Source organism: Drosophila bipectinata, chromosome 4 (genome assembly GCF_030179905.1).
Source record: "Drosophila bipectinata strain 14024-0381.07 chromosome 4, DbipHiC1v2, whole genome shotgun sequence".
NCBI classification, from domain to species: domain Eukaryota; kingdom Metazoa; phylum Arthropoda; class Insecta; order Diptera; family Drosophilidae; genus Drosophila; species Drosophila bipectinata.
Window position 1 is genome coordinate 5,933,053 of NC_091740.1, and position 27,832 is coordinate 5,960,884.

The 27,832-nt window shown below is 39.2% G+C and overlaps 1 protein-coding gene across 1 annotated transcript; it reads left to right on the forward strand.

Moving 5' to 3' along the window:
- Positions 1-23,826: 23,826 nt before the first annotated feature.
- On the forward strand, positions 23,827-26,838 carry LOC138926884 (uncharacterized). Its single transcript, XM_070282490.1, has 2 exons — positions 23,827-24,112; positions 26,702-26,838. Exons 1-2 carry the CDS (start codon positions 23,827-23,829, stop codon positions 26,836-26,838), a joined length of 423 nt encoding a protein of 140 aa, XP_070138591.1.
- Positions 26,839-27,832: the final 994 nt, after the last annotated feature.

A 27,832-nucleotide genomic window follows, 5' to 3' on the forward strand; every position in this document is an offset into this window, starting at 1 on the left:
AAGAAATAACGCTTATAGAACTACAGGCTGCACTCAACCAACTCAAGGGAAAAACTCCTGGCAGAGACCGCATAAGCTATCCAATGCTGAAGTACTCACCCACTAATCTAAAAATTAGACTTCTTAATCTCTTCAACAACATCCTCCGATCAAATATCCCCCAGCAATTTAAAGTAAGCAGTGTAATTCCCATACTCAAACCAAATAATGACAAAACCAACATTAACTCATACCGACCCATCTCGCTTAACCCCTGCATTTCACTCGATAAAATAATAGCAAAACGGCTATGGTGGCTAGCTCTAAATGGCAAGCTTCTTGATAACCGTCAAATAGGATTTAGAAAGGGAAAATCGGTTTCTGACCCTCTAGCTCTGCTATATTATCAGATAACTACGGCCCTTTCCAGAAAAAACCACATTTCGATCATCTCATTAGATTTCGCCAAAGCTTTTGACAGAATAGGCCTCCACAGCATCGTCGACGAACTTCACACCTGGAAAATAGGACCAACTATCCTAAACTACATAATAATCTTCCTCACCAACAGAAAAATCACAGTCCTAGCAAACAAATCGTACTCCAATCCGAAACCACTACACAACGGAATACCGCAAGGATCTCCCTTATCTGTGATACTCTTTGCAATCGACTTTAACCAACTAAATAAAATAATAGCTAAACATAAAAAAATTGAATTCACTGGATACGCTGACGACTTCACGTTAACCTACATGAATGTGCTCATTTGTGACATAACAGATCTGTACAGTAGTGTTGTGCTTTAAAAACACTGCACTCATTCTATACTGTACAGTGTACTCTATAGGTCGGAACAAAGTAGCACAACATTTTTAGTATACTCACTTGGAGTGAGTACAGTATATCGTTGTACTTGTCGTTACCTGTACTCATTAATAGCTGTACAACTATAGAATGAGTGTGAAAACTGTCAAATAAAACAAAAAATACTACCCTACTCATTCACACCCAAATATACTGTGCTGAAAAAAAGTGTGCCAACTTTTAGAATAATGCCCACTAATAGAAGAATTTGTCATTTTGGATACATTCAAGCAGAAGTCTAATACAGATCAACGAATTAAATAAAGTAATTGATGCAATTAATAAAGGAATAGAAAAAGTCAATCGTTTAACTAAAAACCAAAGGTTAGCAATCCTTATTTTCAATTTACAAGAATTTACAGAATACATAGAAGACATTGAATTAGGAATGCAATGTACAAGATTAGGCATATTCAACCCAAAGCTCCTAAAACATGACCCGCTTAAACATATTAATTCAGAAAAATTGTTAAATATCAAAACATCTACTTGATTACAAGCTAATACTAACGAAATATTCATAATTTCCCATATTCCTCGTACTATTATTAAAACCCCCATTTATAAAATCTTACCGTATCCGGATCAGAATCAGAAAATAATAATCGAAACATTGCATGATGAATATTAAATAAAAAATCAGCAAGTCTTTAAAGTAAAAATAAAAGAAATAGTAAATAATAAATGTATAAAAGGTCTCTTGAGACAAACAAATACAGAATGTAGATATACAAAAATTTAATAGAACTTCGAATTAAATTATATTGAACCCAACATTATAATAACATGGAATTTGACAAAAACTTTGTTAAATCAGAATTGTATAAATAAAGATCTAATAGCAGAAGGAAACATTATAATAAAACATTCAACTGTTCTATACAAATAGAAGATGTAATAATAACAAATACTATGCTTGATTACACCCGAACTATTTATGTAAACAACAACATGACTAAACTCGAACCTTTAACCTATATCGTAGCCAAAGAAATATTCCACAACCATTCAAAACAATATTTTACAACCCAAACAATTTTATTAATACTACTAGCAATAATAATTATTATTATAATCATATATTTGATTTATAAATTTAAGAAAAACCCAAAATGGATAATAATTAATTGTAAAAAACAAAAGGTTATTAGTCCCGAAGAAAAAACTAAAAGTTCAGAAAATAAAGAACATGACCTACAGTTATACCCCAAACTAACCGCCTGGGGTCACTATCGAAGTGACTAAGAGTCACTTCAGATTGAAAACCAAAACCATATTTGGGTAAACAGGAATCCCGACTCAAATCTTTCTCACTCCTTTTAAGTGAATTAAAACTAAACAGCTCAAACCATTCTTAAATGGGAATCCACTTCACAGGAAATTTCACATTTTCTTGTCACCTCGATTAATTGAGACCCAAAGCCTTCCAAGTCAACTGACACCTCATGTAAAAGTTCCGACTCAATCTATTTTCTTCAGAAAACAAAGCCTTTCAAACAAAGGTTCAGCAAGGGTAGCTATAAAAAGGACTTAGAGCCCCAAAGATAAGTTGGTTCTGAAATTCTAACATTTTAAACAGTTGTTCTGAAATTCTAAGCAGTTTTAAAGAATCACACTGTATCAAAACCGGAACTCAATTAAAAATATATTTTTTCAAACTATTTTGAAGAAGGTATTTAATTATATATATATTTAACAATATTCAAATGAAAATAATTACTAGTTTAACCACTGCTGTTTATATATATAAGTGAATCTCGTTAATTTACGTTTTTGATTGATCTGATTGGGTTTTACTGGGTTTTCCCAATTCTTTGCAGCAAATGCTGGATCAGAAAAGAAAAAGACCCCAGACAAGAAAAAGAAAAGAAAAATAAAAGAAAAAGAAAAAAAAAACTATAACCAGTTGAATATGCAAGTTAAATTGTTTGTAGTTCGGTGAATTAAAAAAATGAAAATTTTTTTTTTTAATTTCACAACTTGGTGTTAAACCTTTATTTATTAAACGCAAAAATTACAAGACACTTTTGATTTTTCTTAAATATTTTTGTCAACCATTCGCGGTCTCGGTCAAAATAGGACTGACTTCTTAATTCTAAATCTGATCCAAAGAACCTCGGCCATCAGTTGTGTTTAGATTAGAGGCTTAAGATGAAACTGTCGCATCTTATTGTGAAATTCGATTAAGCTGATCGATGCAATTTGGTGGGTACTTGAAACGCAAAAGGCGTAATTGATTGGGCTTCGGAGGGAAGCTGATGTTTACTTTTGATTTTGATTTGTTTATGGGGAACCGAGATCGGACCTCAGAGCCAAAGACAAAGCCGAAGGCAAATACAGAGTTTGAAAATATTGTTTATAAAATTCATAAGTGGAAAGCCATAAGTGGCCTGGATTTATGGGTTGGATAATTGAGCCAAAGGTCAAGCCAAAGGCAAATGCAGAGATTGAAAATATTGTTTATAAAAGCCATAAGTGGCCTGTATTTAGGGGTTGGATAACTCTCCCCCTTCTAAAATGGATCGTCCCGATTCAATATGAAATTCGTTTAAATGATCTCTTAATTCTTAATTCTAAAAAAATTTCTTGGTTAATAGATTTTTCTGGTTCAGGCCGATGTTTTTTGGTTACAAATAATATAGCATTTTTGTATTTTATAATAAGTGAAAGAATCAAATATATAATGATTAAAATTAATAATATAAAAGTAAGTGATATTTTAGTTTTCTTAATTTTAACGAATGGGTTTAAAATGTTTATATTATCTAAAGAAAGATCAGAGTTATTTGATAATATGTAATCGGATATTTCATAATTTTTAAAGTGGTTCGTAGTTACGTATTCAAGAATTTTATTTTCCAAATTGGTATATGAGATATTATTAATTTTAGTTGTACCATTAAATGTTATTAAAAACGAACCGTTTAAATGGGAGTTGTTAACAATATTGTTCCCATTTATAAGAATGGCACCATCTTGTAAGATGTCTATTTTTTATTTTTTTCTCTTATTTTTTTACAGGTTGATTTCTCACCATTTAATAATCGGGTAAAACAAGTTTTTTTGTTACTTAGAGTGCAATAATTATTAAAAAGTTCGTTCTTAAAATTAGACATTTCGTAAAAAATATTTTCGCATTTTGCGACTTGATTGCTTAATACTAGTTTTCCATCGATTTGGGAAATCGCTCTAGCGTGATATATTTCACATCTGTTTTTTATTATAGGGTATTTTATATAAATTATTAAAAGTTCTTTATGCAATGCGATTTTAAAAGAAGAGATGTCCATTAAATCAGCTATAATTACTGGTTTTTGTTTATGTTTGAATATTTCCAAGATGTCATCATTGTTTAAAATTTTGGTATTAAAAACGTCTATTTTTGCTAGAGTGATTGTGTCAATTAAATTTTGCAGATCAAATGTTAATAATCGCAAGCGATGTTTTCGAAGTGGTAGATCTTGATTAATAAATACTTTTTTAAAATCATCGGAAAGAGATTTCATTTCTTTGAATAATCGGGAATTGATAATAGACTGCTTATTATTGTTTTCAATTAATTCATTAATTTTATTCTGATCTGTAATAAAATCATCATGGTCCGGAGTTCCATCTAACTATTCCACACGGTGCCTAACTCATTTATCCCTCTTTTTGATCTAGTTGTAATATATTAATTGTGATAAACAATATTAATTGTGATAAAATTAGTTCTACTACTTTTATGTCATATTTAATTTCCCATTGTGACCTTTTATTAGTATCCCTTTTAATAATTTCTGAATGTAAATTTATTATTTTTTTATAAAAGCTTAAGTTAGTTACATGGAATAAATCTGCGTATGAATCGTACGTCAATACGTCTTTATTGTCCTTAAATAGAAGATATTCGTGACTTGTATAGTCAATTATTTCTGATTTTGTTAATAAAATAAGGTGTAGTATGAGCACCTGATAAAACATTTTCTGGGAAAGGAAAGAAAAAAAGGATAATATATAAATACTTAGAATTTTATATTATCTTTGTAAATAGTTATATTTCTATTGTTGATTATTATTTTGTTGGGTAAATTTTCCTTAACTATTTGTTTTTTATATCTGGTTTTAAGTTTATTTCTTTCCCCGTGTTTCTTTTCATAGACTACCTGTCCTACATGATATTCTTTTCTGTTTTCATTATGTGTTTCCAACATTTTCTCTTGAGTATTTTTCAAAAGTTCAGGAATGTTATCGTGCTCTATTTTATTATATAATACGTCAAAAGGTTTTTGGTTCGTTGTAGAATGAATGCTCTGATTATATTCTTGAGCGGCTCTTATTATTATTTCGGAATAGTCAGTTAAATTAAATGCATCGAGCTAATTCTGTTAATGTAGAATGTGCCCTTTCAACCTGTCCGTTTGACGTGCTGTGCCTCGGGTCTGCGTAATGTAAAGTTAAATTGCACCTTTGTGCGAAAGATTTAAATTGGGCCGAGGTAAAGCTCGGTTCATTATCGGTCATTATTACTTTTGCTTGTGGAAAATGCTGAAGAAGTTCCATTACTTTATTTTCGATATTTAATTTATTTTGGATTTCTTTTACTACTAGAAATTTTGAGTAAGCGTCAATACAAGTTATGAAAGTAAGACCTTGCGCGTAATATATATCAATGTGTAAATTTTCTCCTTCTTTACTTGGAATTGGGGCTTCCCCAATTGGAATTTTTATTGGGTGCCTGTTATATTTATTTTCGTTACAAATCACGCAATTTTTAATATATTCTTTTAATTTTTTAAAACAGTTTGGCCAATAATATAATTTACTGATCTGTTTGTAATTCTCTTCTAGCCCCCTATGAGCACGGCTGTGCTTTTCTTCTATTATTATAGCTTTATCTTCCTCGTTTTCCACGTCTTGTAGAAAGATTCTTGTAAAAAGGAATGTGTTTGTGAAATTATTTTTTAAAGGTAATTGAATTTGAAATAAGTCCTCTAAGGTACAATAAATTCCTACCGTAATGTTAGGTGGAATATACTCTCTTAATATAGTTATTAAATTTTCTGGAGTGTCATATTCAATTAAATGTCGTGTCCTGTCAAAAATTTTCAGTAACTTATGTATTGTATACCTCCCCGTTGTTAATAACAGTTGTTGTTTAAATTGATTTAACGGTTTACGGGTCTCTTGTATTACATTTTCAAAACTACTTTCAGCTGAATGCTGTGTGTTCTGATCTGAGTCTGACTGGTCTGTTTGTTCTATATCGCTGTCAGTAATATTATTTATCTGAATTCGAGATAATGCGTCTGCAACTACATTTGTTGCACCGGGCTTAAATGTTATTTTCGGTGTAAAACTTTGTATGAAAGAATACCATCCTTTCATATCTACATTGGGATTTTTGTCCGAAATTGTGTAAGATAAAGTTTGATGGTCGGTTTGAATTTCAATTCCAATTACTGCGTATAAGTAATTTCTTAGATTTTTAAGAGCCCATACTATCGCTAAAAGTTCCTTCTTATTAGTCGCATAAGCTTGTTCTGTTTTAGACAAGGTTTTTGAAATAAAAGTAATTGGTTTTCCTTCTTGAGATAATACTGCACCAATTGCGACGTCTGAAGCGTCGGTGGTCAAGGTAAATTTTTTTATTATAGTCCGGTTGAACTAGTTCTACTTGAGCAATGAGATTTTCTTTCAGCTCGTTAAAAGCTTTAATTGCTGGTTCATCCAGCTGAATCAATATTTTTGTTGACATTCTTTTTGAGATTTTGCCATTATGACCTCCAAGATATTTTGTTAGAGGTTTGGCTATGTAGGCGTAGTTTGAAACAAATTTTCTATAATAGCCCGTAAAACCTAGGAAACTTCTTAGTTCCCGAATATTTTCTGGAAGCGGATATTTTCTAATGGTTTAAATTTTCTCTGGGTCTGTCTTGATGACGTTATAGGATACCATGTATCCTAGAAAACGGGTTTCGCGTTTAAAAAACTTAGATTTTTCTAAAAAGATTTTCATGTTTGCCCTTAATAATATATTTATAATTTTGTTTAGATCTGTATAGTGTTGTTCAATTGAGTTTGAGAATATTATAATGTCGTCCATATAGACATGACATGTTTTCCGTATTTGTTCTCTTAGAATATCGTCCATTGCTCTCTGAAAGATTCTTGGTGCATTTGTTAATCCGAATGGCATTCTTAAAAATTCGTATTTTCCATTATTTATTGAAAAGGCTGCTTTTTCGACATTAGATTCTTTCATTAGTATCTGATGAAATCCTGACTCTAAATCTATTGTTGAAAATTATCTTGCTTTTCCCAAATTTGATAGAATTACTGATGGGTTTTGCATTGGGTACCTGTCAGGTATAGTACTTTCATTTAATTTTTTATAATCAATGACGAGTCTTAATTTACGGCTTCCGTCTTGATTCTCTCCTTTCTTTGGGACTACCAGAAGTGGGGAATTGTAAAAGCTTCTGCTAGGCCTTATTATTTTTTCTGATAACATTCTTTTGATTTCGCTATTCACGAAGTCGTTGACAGATAGAGCATACGGATACTGCTTCCCGTATATTGGCCTATCGTGGATAAGATTTATTTCCCCCTTTATGTCTGTTCTAAAAGGAATTTGCATATTTATCTTTGAATGCTCCTTTTCAATATAGTGAACTATCTTTTCCCTCAATCCGCCTAATTGGTCAGTACCTATATTATTTATTTGATTTTTGACGGTATTTACTTCGTCGGCACTCTCAGGATTTTTAATTCCCAAGATATTTTTATTTTTATTGACGGATATTTCTACGTCGGCGTTCTCAGGATTTTTAATTCCCAAGATATTTTTATTTTTATTGACGGATATTTCTACGTCGGCGTTCTCAGGATTTTTAATTCCCAAGATATTTTTATTTTTATTGACGGATATTTCTACGTCGGCGTTCTCAGGATTTTTAATTCCCAAGATATTTTTATTTTTGTTGACGGATATTTCTACTTCGGCGTTCTCGGGATTTTTTGTTCCCAAGATATTTGTATTTTTGTTGACGGATATTTCTACGTCGGCGTTCTCGGGATTTTTAATTCCCAAGCTTTTCTCACTATTTTCAACAAATAATGAATCTGTGTTTTCGCTACCATTATCATCAAAATACTTTTTTATAATAAATTCTTTTAACGGAAGAATATTATTTTCTCAATTAAACGTATTTCATTTTTCTCCTCATTATCATAATATTTTAACTTCTCCTGTTTCCCATTATATTCCAAGATTCCCTTTTCTATATTTATTATAGCTCCAATTTTTCTTAATAAATTGAATCCAATTATAATATCAGATTCTAAACCTTCGATTTCATAAAATAATTGTTTTGTTTCAAATATATTTATAATATGGTAATACCTAATAGTTGAGTAGCCATGAACTGTTGTTACCTTTTTGTATATTGGTAGCTCGTTTTTCATTTTCAAAAATTCCCCTTTTTATGTAACAAGCAGTGGCTCCTGTATCTATTAAAACTTTTAGCTGCTTCTTGGTTTTTCGATCTATCCTATTTAAATAAGGCATTCCTCTGTAGGGGTCTGGTCTAAAAAATGGTCTTCATTAATATTGAAGACTGAGTCTGACTGGTCTGTTTGTTCTATATCGCTGTCAGTAATATTATTTATCTGAATTCGAGATAAGAAATTCTACTTGAGCAATGAGATTTTCTTTCAGCTCGTTAAAAGCTTTAATTGCTGGTTCATCCAGCTGAATCAATATATTTGTTGACATTCTTTTTGAGATTTTGCCATTATGACCTCCAAGATATTTTGTTAGAGGTTTGGCTATGTAGGCGTAGTTTGAAACAAATTTTCTATAATAGCCCGTAAAACCTAGGAAACTTCTTAGTTCCCGAATATTTTCTGGAAGCGGATATTTTCTAATGGTTTCAATTTTTTCTGGGTCTGTCTTGATGACGTTATAGGATACCATGTATCCTAGAAAACGGGTTTCGCGTTTGAAAAACTTAGATTTTTCTATAGTGTTGTTCAATTGAGTTTGAGAATATTATAATGTCGTCCATATAGACATGACACGTTTTCCCTATTTGTTCTCTTAGAATATCGTCCATTGCTCTCTGAAAGATTCTTGGCGCATTTGTTAATCCGAATGGCATTCTTAAAAATTCGTATTTTCCATTATTTATTGAAAAGGCTGTTTTTTTTGACATCAGATTCTTTCATTAGTATCTGATGAAATCCTGACTCTAAATCTATTGTTGAAAATTATCTTGCTTTTCCCAAATTTGATAGAATTACTGATGGGTCTTGCATTGGGTTCCTGTCAGGTATAGTACTTTCATTAAATTTTTTGTAATCAATGACAAGTCTTAATTTACGGCTTCCGTCTTGATTCTCTACTTTCTTTGGGACTACCAGAAGTGGTGAATTGTAAGGGCTTCTGCTAGGCCTTATTATTTTTTCTGATAACATTCGTTTGATTTCGCTATTCACGAAGTCGTTGACAGACAGAGCATACGGATATTGCTTCCCGTATATTGGCCTATCATGGATTAGATTTATTTCCCCCTTTATGTCTGTTCTAATAGGAATTTGCATATTTATCTTTGAATGCTCCTTGTCAATATAGTGAACTATCTTTTCCCTCAGTCCGCCTAATTGGTCGGTACCTATATTATTTATTTGATTTTTGACGGTATTTACTTCGTCGGCACTCTCAGGATTTTTAATTCCCACAATATTTTTATTTTTATTGACGGATATTTCTACGTCGGCGTTCTCAGGATTTTTAATTCCCAAGATATTTTTATTTTTGTTGACGGATATTTCTACGTCGGCGTTCTCGGGATTTTTTGTTCCCAAGACATTTGTATTTTTGTTGACGGATATTTCTACGTCGGCGTTCTCGGGATTTTTTGTTCCCAAGATATTTGTATTTTTGTTGACGGATATTTCTACGTCGGCGTTCTCGGGATTTTTAACTCCCAAGCTTTTCTCACTATTTTCAACAAATAATGAATCTGTCTTTTCGCTACCATTATCATCAAAATACTTTTTTATAATAAATTCTTTTAACGGAAGAATATTATTTTCTTCAATTAAACGTATTTCATTTTTCACCTCATTATCATAATATTTTAACTTCTCCTGTTTCCCATTGTATTCCAAGATTCCCTTATCTATATTTATTATAGCTCCAATTTTTCTTAATAAATTGAATCCAATTAGAATATCAGATTCTAAACCTTCGATTTCATAAAATAATTGTTTTGTTTCAAATATATGTATAATATGGTAATACCTAATAATTGAGTAGCCATGAACTGTTGTTACCTTTTTGTATATTGGTAGCTCGTTTTGATTTTCAAAAATTCCCCTTTTTATGTAACAAGCAGTGGCTCCTGTATCTATTAAAACTTTTAGCTGCTTCTTGGTTTTTCGATCTATCCTATTTAAATAAGGCATTCCTCTGTAGGGGTCTGGTCTAAAAAAAGGTCTTCATTAATATTATTTAATCTGGTTACTTTAATAGCTGGCTGACTTTCTGTTCCATCTGATTCCCTTTTTTAAGCTTGAGTTTGGTCTCTATTTTGATTTGTGTTATAAAAATTTGAACGATTTTTATTTTGATGATAATTATAATTATATCTACCTTGATTATCGTTTGCCTGCCAATTATTATATCTTCCCTGGTTACTATTTGACTGCCAATTTTGGCTCGGCTGCCGATTGTTATTAGATTTATTCTGGAGTTGAATCGGTGGATCAACATCCATTGGCTCGATAGCTTGTTGCTTATGATTATTATTTTGATTATTATTTTGCCAAAAATTTCCCTTTTGTGGCCAATTGTAATTTTGGTTATGATTAAAATTATTTCCCATTTTAGTGGTATTATTATTTTGCCGTAATTAATCAAATCGTAAGTTGATTCCCCGATATTTACTTTCATTTTTAAATCCATTAAACCTATTTGCGAATTGAGCACGGAAGTTGTTTGATTCTAATTCTTGGACCTTTGCCAAAGCATTGGGCAAATCTGGTGGATTTAATGAGAAAAGAGTTTCTGAAATAGATCCATTAAGTCCGGATATAAATACTCGTAGAGCATTTCTCCTTATTGAATTGTTTGTTTCTTTGGTAATTACACTGTCCTTTCCGTACGTCATTATGGTTTTGTTTATTAGTAAGGTCATTTTTTTATTGACTTCGTTATAGTACTCAGTAACTGTCATTCGTCCTTGCCTGAGGATACTTAGTTCTGACTCGAGAACATGTATTGGTCGTTTGTCACTATATATAAAGTCCAATCGGGATAGGACTGCTTTAAAGTTTGTAACGTCCTGGTTCTGATCGGGAGCACGCACAGTCTGTTGCCGGCCTAGCTCAGGGCCAGAGGGAGGGTTCTTGTGCTTCCCAAAATGAGGGTTACCAAATAAAAGAAATCGACAGTGCTTAAGGGAAGGGAGTGGCTAAAGTGGTGGGGGAGAGAGAGAGAATGAGGATCTTAGCTTGGAGAACTCAGGTGTTATAGATCTCCTCTTTACCCGCCCTACCTTGTTGCACCATTATCATTGGGCAACCCATTTTACGTTAGCTTGTCTCGGGAAACCCCACAGAAATATTTAGACGCGGTTCATTATAATTTCATTACTCCATTATATTCAATATTTTTTTTAAGTAGTTGGTTCATTATTTCTACTATAACAAATTCTAATCCTAATCCAACATCATTATTCAAAGGGCTTAACCTAACCTTAACATAAAATGATTTAGTATGATTTAAGTTTTATGATTTACTTAATGTATGTTGATTTGAATTTAGAAAATTAGGAAAATTACTCTACTTTTATTTAAATGACTTCACTTCATCCCAAATATTCATATACATATTTACATCTCTTTTCTATGTCATTCTAACAAATATTCGTTAGGTTGTTGCGGCTATGCCGTACTTACAGCTCGTCCCTCGAGGTCAGCAGGCCTGTCGACTTGCGATGCAGCTATGTATTTATATGTATTTTCTAAAGTTTACTTCATAATAATGTAGATATATATATATATAGATATTAAAGGATGTAGTACGTAATTAGTTTAAAATAAGGCAAAATCTTTCAAGAAAAACTTATTCATTCTAGAAGTTAACAAATATGATTCAAACTTCTTTACGGTTTTACATTCCCTACAGTGGCAGATCAGCCATGCATCTAAAACTGTGGAGGTTACATGGTATTCGTTTTTCTGTTAATTCTCTTGGGGAAATAACGGCTGCAGCGTGGTAGAAAGCAGAACACAAATCCGCGAGAGCTACTTTTATAGTAGGCGAGAGGAGAGGGGGTTGATTCCACGCCTCATGGAAACCTCGTGGTCCTTATGTAATGTCAGGGAACAGCGGAGGGGGTTTCATGAAGCTCCGTTACTTTTCCTCCAAAACGATCCTCGATAGCTCTAATTCCTCATCTCGGATTCCTGCGTTTCTGGCTTATACATATTTTATATATGTGCTCGGCCAAAATACCAGGCCACCATGGCTCTGCGAAATACATGGCCATTAGAACTTCCACACGAATTTCAGTTTCTTTTTCTCACCTGATATTGGCCGACCCACAGGGAAAATTAAACAGCAACTCTCAATTGCACTTGAAACTCGCACTTGTTTGGTTGCAACTAGTTTCATAAATTCACTTTAATTCAAATATATGGATTGCGGAACACGTGTAATTAGGTATTTCCACGTGTTTTATTCTTAAAAAGGTGAAATCTTAGGTCAATCCGCTTGAGTCAAAGAACGATTTGAAAGTGAAACTGGGCTTATCTTTGCAGCGAAAACGAACCTACTTGCACATGCCAGGGAGCTTTAACGGTTCTAAAAAAGGCATAGGAAAGAAGGGGACGGCAAGTGTGCACTTTTGGAGACTACTGCAATCTGCACAATGGGACACAACTGAAATTGTTTGTCTTAAAATTTGCTCGTGAAAATCACCCTCACAGTTTATATACTTTATTAAACATATTTAAAGCCCTTTCAGCCTTTGTAACAAAGCACAGTGATTCGGCTTGTATAGGGAGAACGGACAAAAATACTTTTAGTTAAGGTAGGAACTTGAAACTTGGCCAAACATTTTTTATATTTATTATAACAATACTTTGGAAATTTTCGTATATTACATGGGAAACTTCGGTAAATATCTGGATACTATAGGTTATAGCTGCCATAGGAACAATCAGTGTTAAACGAGTTTTTTTCCGGGAAACTCGCCTTAAAATAATAATGACAGAAATTAGAAATGTATTTAACAAAAGTAACCATTAAATAAATAATTTTTTTTTTAAATTTACAACAACACACAGCAGAAGAACATGCTTTTTTTTAGAAGCCTTCTCTTTTTATACCCTTGCAGAGGGTATTATAATTTTTGTCAAAAGTGTGCAACGCAGTGAAGGAGACATCTCCGACCCTATAAAGTATATATATTCTTGATCAGGATCACCTCCTGAGTTTGGTGGTTGATAGTTGATAAATGGATAGAGAATGTCCTGTCTTCCTTCCTTAGTTTTTTTTGTTGGAGCGAGTTGTCGTTTTTATTTGAGAATGTCCGTTTATTTTGTTGTCGTTTTATTTGTTTTTGTTGTTCTTGTTTGTTTTTTTTGCGCGTTGATTATTTTTAGTTTTTGTGTTCTTGTAATTGTTTGGTTTAAAATTTCGGTCCACCTTTGTTTTAATTCACTCTTTATGGATTATTTCATTAATTAATTTCCATTTACTTTATTGTTAACGATCACTGTCACTTGGTAGTGTCGTTTGGTGGATGTTTTAATTTTTCCACTAAAAATGTTGAGTTGTTGACCGCGCGAGTTCCGTTTATGTTTAACTTATTTTTCATTAAACTATTTTTTGGAGCTTTATGTGACGCGGCCCCTTGAGTTGGGCGCCAGTTAAATTGTTTGTAGTTCGGTGAATTAAAAAAATGAAAATTTTATTTTTTAATTTCACAACTTGGTGTTAAACCTTTATTTATTAAACGCAAAAATTACAAGACACTTTTGATTTTTCTTAAATATTTTTGTCAACCATTCGCGGTCTCGGCATAAATAGGACTGACTTCTTCATTCTAAATCTGATCCAAAGAACCTCGGCCATCAGTTGTGTTTAGATTAGAGATTATATCTTATATAAATCTCATAATTTTATTGTAATATTGCTCTATTGTGGAATCTATTCTACATAATTTTAGGGTATCCATCAATACATCGCTACTTTCTTTTTCCCCAAAATGTTTTATCAAAATCTCTTTTGATTGGTTCCAGGATCTACCATAATGTTGCCGTATCTATGCAAAACGGGTCTTACTAATCCAATGCATTTTTTTTAAAGTAATTAAGTAAAAGGGGTTTTCATTGTTCATCAAAACTTTCAAAGTTTGGAATAAGGTCATTTATTTGATTTATGAAATCTGGAAGCTGGTTTTTATCTGATCCATCGAAATCTTTCATATTTTTTATACAATTTAAATATAGATTAAACGATGCAGTTATTTCGGTATTTATTTTTTTTGCAGCAGTCTTTTTGAATAGTACAGCTCCCGCAAAATATAATGCAGTACGATGATTGATTTTATGTTCCAACCTAGCAGTCTCTGTAGGGTAAGATAAGCAACGGCGGCGATGATGATTGCCAAAGCTCGGTCTCAACAAGAAATGGTGAACCGATCAGACGAGGGTAGAGCCGTTATCTTATGTGCTGATTAGTCTGGCTTTATTGATCATGTCTGGCTTGAGCCGCTATTCACGGATTTCTCTGGTCGTATTTCGTATGTTTAATACGCGTGCGTGTTAGTGATTATGTTTTTGGAATTTAATTCCGAACGGGTGGTTTAATTTTTTTGTAAATCCTCGTCGCCAGATATGTCGATGCTTGGACCCAGTTTAGTAGAGGTTCCACACGTGCCAGATCTTCTTCGATCTCCGTGTCTTTTTGGACCCGGAGATCGTTATTATAGTTATAACCCGGAGTTATAGTTATAGTTATAGCAAAGATTATAAAGTACATAGATGGGACATCAGGGCCCAAAACGGTCAACTTTTTGCGTCGAGCTTGTTGGTGAGGGGGGAAACGCACATGCATACGATTCTATTTTTCCCTTCAGTACCATACCTCAAAGATTCCTTAAGGAATCGTCTAGGTACTAGTATTGCCACCCGAGGAATCCTCTAGGTATGTTTCATACAAACCATCAAGGAATTTCCATAGACAAGTTCCTTACATCGAGGAATTCGAACAACTCAAGGAATACTGCAGGATTCCTGCAGGTATTTGAAGAGCATTTCGAACAAAATCCCTGAGGTATACTCTGAGGAATCGTTGAGGAAATACCCCAGGGAATCCCTGAGGTATACTCTGAGGAATCGTTGAGGAAATACCCCAAGGAATCCCTGAGGTATACTTTGAGGATCCGTTGAGGAAATACCCCAAGGAATCTCTGAGGTATACTCTAAGGAATCGTTGAGGAAATACCCCAAGGAATCCCTGAGGTATACTCTGAGGAATCGTTGAGGAAATACCCCAAGGAATCCCTGAGGTATTCTCTGAGGAATCGTTGATGAAATACCCCAGGGAATCCCTGAGGTATACTCTGAGGAATCGTTGAGAAAATACCCCAAGGAATCCCTGAGGTATACTCTGAGGAATCGTTGAGGAAATACCCCAAGGAATCCCTGAGGTATACTCTGAGGAATCGTTGAGGAAATACCCCAAGGAATCCCTGAGGTATTCTCTGAGGAATCGTTTATGAAATACCCCAGGGAATCCCTGAGGTATACTCTGAGGAATCGTTGAGGAAATACCCCAAGGAATCCCTGAAGTATACTCTGAGGAATCGTTGAGGAAATACCCCAAGGAATCCCTGAGGTATACTCAAAGGAATCGTTGAGGAAATACCCCAGGGAATCCCTTAGGTATACTCTGAGGAATCGTTGAGGAAATACCCCACGGAATCCCTGAGGTATACTCTGAGGAATCGTTGAGGAAATACCCCAAGGAATCCCTGAGGTATACTCAAAGGAATCGTTGAGGAAATACCCCAAGGAATCCCTGGGGTATTCTTTGAGGAATCTTTGAGGAAATACCCCAAGGAATCTCTGAGGTATACTCTGAGGAATCGTTGAGGAAATACCCGAAGGAATCCCTGAAGTATACTCTGAGGAATCGTTGAGGAAATACCCCAAGGAATCCCTGGGGTATTCTTTTAGGAATCTTTGAGGAAATACCCCACGGAATCCCTGCGGTATTCTTTGAGGAATACCCTGAGGTATTCCCCCCCCCCCCCCCTTCCAACCAAAATTATTATTTTATTTGAAATTTTATTATTATTAATATTATTTATTATTATAGAAATTATTAATTGTTATAATCTATAAATACAATTTATGTATTCTAAAGATTTATTTATTAAAGATCTACTTATTTTATTTATTTATTTATTTTAATTTTTTTTTTTTATTATTATTATTTTTGATGGCCGTCAAACCGTGCCCCAACATTTTCTCAGCCGAGGTCCCCGGAACCACTTTGGATATACTATCTGTAAATAAAATAAATAGAAATTAGATATTGCTTACATTATTTGTAATTAAAATACATACCGATCAAAACTCCATAAAAATTTGGGAAACCCTTCAATCTTTTTTTCCCACTAACACCGTCGATGTTATATTGCACGATGAGGTCCTCAACGACAACATATTTTAACGTTTTTGTTAATTGTCCTCGCTTTAGTAAATTTGTCACTGCGGTGGTCTGCAAAAATTAATAGGTATTAAAAATTTTTTTATATTTAATTTATAAATATTATACTTACACATTCTTCCTTCATGCCGCGGCCTAAGGCGAAATCTAAGGCAGCCAATGCCTCGTCGGTGCTGGTGGCCTTGCTAATAGGGTTGTTGGTTTTTAAAAAAATATCGTATTGACGATATTTGCAGTGAAAAAAATATCAATCGATAATATTAAGAAATATCACATAAAAAAATCGATATATCGAGTATTTTTGATATTTTTTATGGTCAGCTAAAATTGAAAAAAGGTTATTTGTAAATTTAAAAAAGGTTTTAATATGTGTTTTCATCCGCCATGAACTGCAAATAAGAGCTATTTTTTATTTAAAAAGTGAATTTAAAAAACAACAAATATTTATACCCACTCTCAAGCAACTTTTATTTACGTTATTTGAAATAAAAAATAACAAAATTATTGAGGACATTGTATTCAAATTTAATTATAAAAAAACTTAATATAAAAAAAAAGTTTTTTAAAACTTAATTAATTTATGGAATATGTACTAAATAATGCTAATTACCTAATTATTGCTAATGCTTACCTGCTTACCTGCTTACCTATTACCTAATGCTCCTAATTACTCTTAATTACAAAACAAATCTTTCTTCAATGATTTAAAAAAACTCTTTCGGTTATATGCTGGTCTGTCATTCGACTACGGGAGTCACAGACAATACATTTAATGGCAGAAGCCAACCGTTCAGATGGAACCGTACTTCCAGGCGTGATAAGATAACTTAATGCCAATTTCTGGCTTAAGAGTGACCAAACATAAAATATCGGAAATACCAACTCAAAAATATTATTATCGACTATTTTTGCCCAAAAAATATTCCGATAATAATATTTTTTTAAGGGAAAATATATCGATATATTGATATTTTGATATATTTCCGACATCCTTACTTGCTAATAAATAAGTTCATTATATGCACTACTCACCAGAATTAGTTATTATCACCAGGTCACTTAAATGTTTTTTAAAAAATTTAACTTTAACAAACGCGTGTAACTTTTATGCAAATTGAACATCAAATGCAAAGAGAAGGGAAGAGGCAAGACGAAACCGAAAATTGACAACCGATAATTCTGGCGCGTGCCAGGGTATAGTCGACCAACGCATTGCCTTGTAATTAGAATCGCACAAGGAAAATTATCAAACATGAACATTTTGGCTTTGCCTAAAGCCAATTATTAATACATTTCAATATACCATATGATTAGATAAGAAAAATTTATTAAATATAATCTTAAATATATATAAATATTTCAACATATTTTAAAAAGGGTATTCTGACGTCGCTTCCATTCTTTTGGTTTTCGACACCGATTTTTTTTCTCTCCCTTCCCTCCATCTACATCTCTCTAATTGTCTCTGTCGCGTGCCGCTGCTCCGAAAATATGACGTAGAAGCTTCGAGAATCATCGTCGAAAACCGAAAGCAGGTAGAAGTTTCGTTTCCCCTTTCGTTTCGGACTTGAGTAAACGAAGCCCATGCAATTTGTTTCTGTTTTTCGAACATGTCGCCAGGAAACGTCGGGGAAGGAATTTTTGGTACTGAAGGGAGGCTTTGAGCATGACGTTTCACACATTTATACTGTGTGTGTGTGGCAGAGCTCGGGCAGAGAAATTTCCTATGCCCCCGAGATAGGGCCGTGCCGACCTCTGATTTAAATTATCCAATCTACCTTTCAATCTAAGCAATCCATCAGTGGATAACTGCAGTGGCAATGATTTTAGACGACTTGAATTCCCTATAGTTTTCCCTTTTTGTACACTTTGAATTTCAACTTAAAAGGAATCAGATTGTATCTTTTCATAAATTACGTCTTCGGCATTATTCAATTCCTTTGCTGTAAGTTCGCCACAAGCTCGATGTTCTTTATTGACATTGTTCACAAATCGTAGCAAAGATTATACAGTACATAGATGGGACATCTCATACAAAGAAAAATTTTCTATGGCGGGTTCCAGCAGTGGAACGCGCTGGAACGAGCGGGTTCCATTGCGCGACAAGTTAAGTTTGAGAAATTTTTCGCGAGACAACGAATGAGGAATAGCCGAGTGGTAGAGTGCTTGGCTGATGTGCAAAGTAAAATGAGTTCAAACCAGGCTCGGGACATCCATTTTTTTTAATTTTAAATCTATTTATATTATTTTAATGTATTTTTCTAAATTTATAATCCAATAAAAAAAAAATACAAAATTGTAAAATCACCTTAACATCGTCTCAGTTCGTAGTGGAACCCGCTGTAAAAATGTCTATAAGTGCGGGTTCTACGGCATTTTGGCAGGCCGCGTCGTGGAATCCGCTCTCAAATTTTTTCATTTTTTCCGTCGTGGAACCCGCTGTAAATGAAAACATTTGAGAGCGGGTTCCATGACAAACGGTTGGCAGATGAAAGAGGGAAAGAGACAATTCTATTTTTAGATCGTAACATCTTTGGAACGATGAAAGTTTGAAACGTTGTAATCGAACCAATGTAAGAGTAAAGAGATCAGGAATATCTTTTACTATCTTTACTCGTCAAATCTGTTTTTGGTATAGATTCTAGCGCCTCCTTTAACACCAATTTTAAGAATCATAAAATCAACTTCAAGGGTAGCCTAGATGGATAGTGCGCGGTCCTTATTCATGGGGTCCTGGGTTCGTCTTCATTAGCGGGCGGTTGTTTCAATTTTGATAAAGTTTTAGTTTTATGATTCTTTTCATATTGACTTTTATTTTTTTTTTTTTTTTTTTTTTATTTACTTTTAAATTTTACGTTATTATTATTCTATTACAATTGTTGTAAAAATAAGTGACGGACGTGTCAGATGACAAAATGCCGGAAGGACTCCCTTGAAATTTGTTTAGGTGAGGGGCCGTGGTGCCACTCACCTGAAGAGCGCATCCGCGCTGAAGAGCGCACCCGCGCTAAAGAGCGCACCCGCGCTAAAGAGCGCACCCGCGCTGAAGAGCGCGTCCACACTCGCCCCTCTGTGCCTCTCTTCTCGCTCGTTGGCTGTCGGCGATCTCTTTTTTTTTCCACTAGTTTTTAAGTTCAATCTCATGTAAGCAGCCGAATAAAGCTGACCGCGTTATAGCACCGAAAAAGACGCCCCCGACTTCTTATTTCATTCTAAACCTTTCTGGAATCTTTTTGCGGAACCACGCCCCCCTACACATTATGGTCCTTCGAGCCGGATACCAGGATATTCAGGATATTTTGGATCCACCAGCAGTTCAGGCATTGTTCCGCCCAAAAGATAAGTACGAAATTTTTTCCGTCTCCGTCTCTCTGCCGGTCTTCAGCAGTGGTCCGAACATAAAATTTCGTTCACACTGCGGCAAGATTGTTTTCCCTCCGTGTCAACTCCAAGTCCGAGTTTTCCGACACCACGGCAGCTTGAGACTTTTCTAAGACAAAAAATTACCAAATTTTCCATCCATCTGCGTTGTGTGTGCCTCGCCATATTCCTCGCCGTTTTTGGCTGTTCCGTTATCCGTTCGCTCGCCAACGGTCGAGGCATATGTACATGCATACACACATACATTGTGTTTCGTGCAATTAATCCGCAAAAAAAAAAAAAAAAAATCGGCAAGTGAACAGTGAAAGTGTGTGGTGAAGAAAAAAAAAATATAAAAATAAAAGGGCATAATTAATATTGGCCAGCCGGTGTAAAGTGGTTCCGGGAATCTCCAAGTTCACCGAACAGTCCGCCGCTGTCGTAATATTGGTTTTTCATCCCCAATTTTTTACACCACATAACTTTTCCGTTTCCGCCGTTACACATTATCGACGCTCCACTGTGCCAACATACATATGCCCACATGCCCTTACATACATATATCCGTACCTGCATGCATGTCCACATATCTCCAAATATTTTCTGCCTCCGATTTCAGGAAATATATAACCGATAAAATTTAACCATACAGTCCACTTATCGACGTTCCACTGTGCCATCATATGTCCCACATGCCCTTGCCCTACTTGCATGTATGCCCATATATTTCTCAATATTTTCTGCCTCCAATTTCAGGAAATATATAACCAAACAAATTTAAAAAAAAATATCAATTAATTATAAATTTATTTATTTATATTTACAACTACAAAAATTTATTTAATTCGTATTTTCCGTCCGAGCAAAGGGCCAGGTTTTTTGAATTCACCTTTCCGGCCACTCAATAATTAAATCGAAAATTTAATTTTCGAAAAAGAAATTATAATAAAATAATTTAATTGTCGATCTTTCTTCTGAACCTAGCCGCGGTTTCAATTCCACCGTTCCAGCTTCGGGTTCCTTAACCTCCATTGAGTAAGAATTGAAATTTTCAACTCCACCCGTCTGTTTCCATAATAATTAAATCCGCCAATTAGGAAAAAATTAATTATTTTTTTTTTTTCTCTGTGTTCAATCCAAGCCAAGGTCAGGTCCACCTTTCCGGCTCCGCAATTTCGAAAAATAGTCAGGAATTGAATATTTACGTACGAGCCATACTGGTCGAAATATACAGACATATCTATATAGACAGTCATCAATTATTTTTCCGAACGATCACGAATTTTCCGGGCCTTGTCCATTTTCCGTTCCGTCATTTCCCTACCGCTGCTTCTACTTCGCATCTGGCAAAATCCGCCTAGAATCTCAACGATCCTTGGCCCTTCTGGATTTTTCTTTTTGGCTTCCTGAAGTTTCTCCCACATCCGAATTGTGCCGCATCCGACGTTCCTCTCGACATCGGCGCTTCTAATTCCCACTTGGCCTTGCAATCGCAATTCGTCCGCGATCTCACCGGTCTCATCACATTAGTGACCGGCTACCGCTTCGTTCGAGGCACCCATTGCGCGCGTCAGTCGACAAGTTCTGACCAGCGAATTGGTGTCTGAGAATGCCCACGGGAGACGACCAAAAGCCACGTCCGATCCCAACCATCCGTCTGGACAGATCTCAATCCGCTTCTCCGCGGACGCCTCTTTTAAAGCCTAAGGCGTACAGTGCCATTCCAAGGGCAAAGAGTGACGAATCCGTCAATACAATCCCCGGTCCTTCACAGAGGCAGACTCGTTCCGTTGCAAAAATGGCTCAAAGTGCGGTCGACGTGGCGCTGAAAAAGTTCATCGCCACAACGGATCGAATTAGCCAATTTGAGGCTAACATAAATACTCCGGGCGCCAGAGAAACGGAAGGAGGCTCCCAGTACATTTGCGAGGTCCATCGGGACCAAATTCGGGCACTGTGGGAGAAGGTGGAGAAAAGCTATGAGAGCTGCTCCGATTTACTAGCCGTGTCAGACGACAATGTGGCCACCTCGACCGGGCTGGAATCGAAGTACAACTACTGCTACTCCGTCTATTCGAGATGTATTGCCCAGCTTCGGGAGAAAATATTGGCCCACCTTCAGAGACTTGTTTACGGCCATTTACATCCAAAACTCGCGGCTCACCCCGGTAGAGAGGTTGTTCCACTTACTGTCCAAAACAAGTGGAGACGCCCACGCCATTGTCTCTAAGGCTCCGCTTACCCATGAGGGGCTTGTCGTCGCTTGGCAAAGCCTCACAGACCGCTTTGAGAACCGGCGGCTACTGGTCAATAGCCAGTTGAAAATCCTTTTCAACCTCCAGGCTATTTCTCAAGAGTCCGGGGTCGCGCTGAAGGAGCTCCAAGCCACCATTCAGAGTTGTCTGACAGCCCTAGCAATGTCCGCCATCAATGTTGAGGCTTGGGACTGCCTCCTGGTGTTTATGATTTCGTCAAAGCTCCCCAAAGTCACACTTTCCATGTGGGAGCAATCCGTTCATAACAAGGCCGAAATTCCAACATGGAAGGAATTAGACAACTTCCTGACAGAGCGCCATCGCACTCTGGAAGCGATCGACGACGTCAGACCTAGTGGCTCCGGGCAACTTCCGCCAAGGTCGGGAACTCCTACTGCCCCTGCTCGAAGGCTCCACTCATACGAGACTCGAGTGGTTCCGGGCCCCAAGGGTTGCGATCTCTGTTCGAGGGAGAACCACCCCATTCGTTTATGTCCGCGGTTCTTGGAAATGGACGTAAATGGGCGCTCGGACTACATTAAAAGGAAGCAGCTATGTTTGAACTGTTTTGCCCGAGGGCACCAGCAACGAGATTGCACGAGCGCCCATACCTGCTTCACATGTCACAGCCGACACCACACCCTTTTGCACCGCGGCAATCCGTTCGCCACCGCTCCAAGTCCGCCTACGACAGCAAGGGCTCGACCCGCACAGACTGCCAGAAGCACAAACGGCTCAGAGGATCAGTCGGATGTTCAGGTGTGTTTCGCTTCCGGGTCAGGAGCCGTCCTACTAGGCACGGCCCTTATCAACGTGTGCCATTTGGGGTGCAGCTTCCAGGCACGAGCTCTGATAGACTCAGGGTCCGAAGCGACCTTCATAACGGAACGACTGTTCAACCTCGTCAAACCACCCTTCAAGACGATTCAAGCCCAAGTTTCCGGCCTTAATCAGACCATTTCCGCGCAGTCTACAAAATTGTGCCATTTCTCCATTCGGTCGCCGTCTAGACCCGGGCTACAATTAGAGACTGCGGCCTACGTTCTGCCGCAGTTGGCAGGAAATCTGCCATCATACCCGATTCCGCGAGATCGTCTCAAGGGGCTGCCCGACATTCCCCTGGCGGACCCCAACTTCTTTGAGAGCTCCCAAGTCGATGTACTAATAGGAGCTGACATTCTTCCGTCCATTCTCCTCGGTAATGCCAAGGCTAACATATGCGGGTCGCTTCTCGGTCAGGAGACCATTTTTGGATGGGTGCTGACAGGCCCATTATCTCCAGCCAATCCCCGCAGCGTGTCCGTTTTTTCCACACGAGTGGCCCCCAGCCTCGGTGACTCACTGGATCAGCTCCTCACCAAATTCTGGGAGGTGGAAGATGTGCCCACACCGATAAGCTCGGAATCGGATTCCGTTTGCGAGCACAATTTTGTCCAGACGACGAAAAGAGACGAGTGTGGCAAGTACGTTGTGACGCTCCCCTTACGCGACCCCGGGCAGAAGGGTTCCGAGCTAGCGGCTTCACGCTCCTTTGCCCTTGCTCAGTTTCTGCGTAACGAGCAGCGCCTGAAGAGGGACCCGCCCCTTAAGGCCCGCTATGACTCGGTAATTCAGGAGTACATCGACTTAGGCCACATGACCGAGGTCTCTCCCGCGAGCAATTCCGCTACCTACTATCTACCACATCATGCAGTCTTCAAGCCCGAAAGCACGACCACCAAGGTGCGAGTGGTCTTCAATGCTTCGAGCCCGTCCGCAAACGGGACCAGTCTGAACGACATTCTTTACGCGGGCCCGGTCTTACAATCCGACCTGACGATTCAAATCCTAAAGTGGCGGTACTTTAAGTTTGTCTTCAACGCCGACATCGAGAAGATGTATCGGCAAATTTGGGTAGACCCCAAGCATACTCCGCTCCAACGTATTTTGTTTCGCAATCCCGATGGGGATATCCGCGACTACGAGTTGAAAACGGTCACCTTCGGTGTCAATTGTGCGCCGTTCCTGGCGATCCGTGTGCTGCGACAGCTCGCTGACGACGAAGAGTCGAAGTATCCGCAGGCAAGTCAAATTATCCGGCAGTTTATGTACGTTGATGACGTTCTCGCGGGGGCAGACTCCAAAACTGAAGCCCAAGCTTCGATTCGGGAGCTGAAAGGGGCCCTAGAGTCAGCAGGGTTCCCACTTAGGAAATGGACGTCGAATAACAAGGCAATCCTGGCCGACATTCCGATCGATCACCGTCTCCGAGCTGACTTTCTCGACATCGATGCAGAGAGCACGGCCAAGACACTCGGCGTGCGGTGGAAAGCGACGACTGATGAATTCTTTTTTGTCCCGCCAGAATTGACTTCCGGCTCAGTTTTCACAAAGCGCCAAGTCCTCTCCCAAATTGCCAAATTGTTCGATCCAGCAGGTTGGCTCGCTCCTTTCATTGTTCGGGCAAAAATGTTCATGCAAGACATTTGGCTTCTGGATCTAGGGTGGGATGACGCCCTCCCTCAAGATTTCTGTCAGCGATGGGTTGACTTCCTAAAGAATTACTCGGTGCTCGATCAGATTCGTGTTCCTCGATGGGTCGCGTTCCGACCACACCTAAAGGTCGAACACCACGGGTTCTGCGACGCTTCACAGAAGGCGTACGGCGCAGCAATTTACGTTCGTGTCGAAATCGGGTCCACGGTAATAGTGACCCTGCTGACTGCAAAGACTCGAGTGGCCCCAGTTAAGACGGTTTCGCTCCCTCGACTAGAACTGTGCGGTGCCTTGTTGTTGTCCGAGATGGCCACCGCCGTTCTGCCACAAATGCCAGGGGCCGCGTCTGCCCTATACTGTTGGACCGACTCGACTATTGTCCTCGCGTGGCTGCATAAGCCAGCGTGCCAGTGGACAACGTTCGTGGCCAACCGGGTGACCAAGATCACCCAGTTCACCGACGTGCAGAAATGGGCACATGTCCGCTCCGAGCATAACCCTGCGGATCTCGCTAGCCGGGGCGTAGCTCTCCAAGATCTTGCAGATAACCAGTTGTGGTGGCACGGTCCTGACTGGCTGCAGAGGCCTCGCAGCGACTGGCCCACTCAAGGCTATGATACCCCCGTGACTGAACTCTAGAAGCGAGCAGTCAAGGTCCATGTCGCGAAAGTACCCCCCGAAGATCTCCTTGAGCGTTTTTCCACACTCGACAAGGCATTACGAGTCCTTTCCTATGTTAATCGCTTCATCCAGCGCGCGCGGAAGATTCGACTTTCGTTTGAAAAGCACCTGACCGCTAATGAGATAACGTCGGCTGAACGTCTTCTAGTTTCCGTCACTCAGCGCAGACACTTCGTCTCTGAGATGGGCTGCTTAAGCGAAAAGCGTCCAATATCGGCATCCAGTCCGATTCAGAATCTGAACCCCTTCGTGGATTCGCAAGGCCTTATGAGAGCCTGCGGCCGGGTCACGTCCTCTGAGCTTCTCCACTATGACGAACGGCACCCTATTATCCTTCCGTACGACTGTCAGCTGTCTCGACTCCTGGTTCATTTTACACATCGCATCACGCTGCACGGTGGCAGTCAGCTGATGATCCGTCTGAGCCGGGCCAAGTTCTGGATTCCAAGGGTGAGGAACTTGGTCAAGTCTGTTGTCCATTCTTGTAAGGTATGTGTCATCCACAAGAAGAAGTTGCAGACGCAACTCATGGGAGAGCTACCCAAGGAACGGACGTCCTTCTCGCGCCCGTTCACGCACACCGGTGTGGATTATGCCGGTCCCTTCGAGATAAAAAACTATACGGGGAGGGCCTGTCTCATCACAAAGGGTTATGTGTTGGTGTTTGTGTGTTTCTCCACTAAGGCCATCCATTTAGAGCCTACGTCGGACCTTACGACCGAGAAATTTCTGGCGGCTTTCGCACGGTTCGTGTCCCGGAGAGGATGCCCCCGTCAAGTGCAGTCCGACAACGGGAAGACCTTTGTGGGAGCAGCTGCTCTACTATCCCGCGATTTTCTCCAGAGCCTAAAGGGGGCTGTGACTGGTGCCTATAGTCACCAGCAGCTTCTCTGGCATTTCATTCCTCCGGGAGCTCCCCACATGGGGGGCCTTTGGGAAGCAGGGGTCAAGAGCTTCAAGACCTTGTTCTACAAGTCCGCCGCCACGCGAAAATACACCTTTGAGGAGCTGGCTACTCTCCTGGCGAAGATCGAGGCGTGTCTGAATTCGCGGCCACTCGCGCCAATGTCCGAAGACCCTGCTGACCTGCTAGCTCTTACACCCGGGCACTTTCTTGTGGGAGGACCACTTCTCGCCACGGTCGAGCCCGAGATAAAGGGGGACACCAGTTCCATCATCAATCGTTGGCAACACCTCAAGGCGCTTCAGCAGCAATTTCAGCTCCGGTGGAAGGAGGAGTATCTCAAGGAGCTCCATAAGAGAAACAAGTGGCGAGCCCCTACGAGGGACCTCCGCGTTGGGGATATGGTCGTCATCAAGGAAGACAACCTTCCGTCCAATGAGTGGCGTTTAGGCAGGGTTGACGCGGTGTATCCCGGCTTTGATGGCCATGTCCGCGTGATCGACATCCACACTGCGCGAGGGCTTGTAAAGCGGCCCGTTGTTAAGGTCGTGCTTCTTCCGTTGGACGCGTCCGCCTACCCACAGTGATCAACATTTCTTCCGCTCCAATGTTCCTGTCCAATTGTGCTGTCCCGTAGCTCTGCCCGTAGTTCCGAACCTTCATTTTACACCGATTCTGATCATGTTCTTTGTTCCTTTATCATATTTCCGTCAGCCATAGCCAACACGATGTCGCCACGTCCACGCAACACCCAAGCATCGCTGGAGAGCAGATGTACTCGTGGTATCCAATCCTACCGTTGCCGAGTGTGCAATGGAATCCACGCCTTAAAGAAGTGTCGGCGTTTCCTACGCCTTAGCGCCGAGAAGCGGCTCCGAGCGGTTCTTGTGAACCGGTACTGCTCGAGCTGCCTGGCCCACGAGCACTCCGACGGATCCTGTCGTCGGGGTGACGGTTGTAAGACGTGTGGACAGGATCACCACACGCTGCTGCATCTCGTGGAGAAGCCGCGGGCTCGGCGCAAGGCACGCCAAGAGGAGCACCGGTCACGGAGCGCGGGAGTCAGGACACAGAGTGTCACGTCTGGCGCCCGGCCGTCATCCGCCAACTCCCGGCGCGTTTCGGGTGCTCCTCGGCCTGGGTCCGCCATTTTCCGGCAATCCTAACCCGATCCACGGCCACCGACGTCCCGGCACTCGTCGATGCATCCTCGGCCTTCGTCCGCCACTCCTCGATTGCCAACCCCCGCTCATCCGCCCGCGTCATCCGCACCTAGGCAAAGTTCCGCCTCTCGTCGAGGGCCCCCGCTGGACGCGGTCGCTGCGCCCACCCTCTCATCGCTGTTGCAACGGAACAGCGTCAACGTGCTGCCGACTGCACTAGTGCGGATCGCCACCGGGACCCGGAGCTTCGATACGGGGGCCCTCATCGACCCATGCACGCCCTCGAGCTGCATCGACGCCTCGCTCGCTGCGTGTTTCCGGCTGCCCACTACCAGCGTGGGGGACGAACAGGTGTGTTCCGCCACCGTGGGGTCAACGACCGATGACAGCGTTCGGCTGGAGGTCATGTTCAAGATCG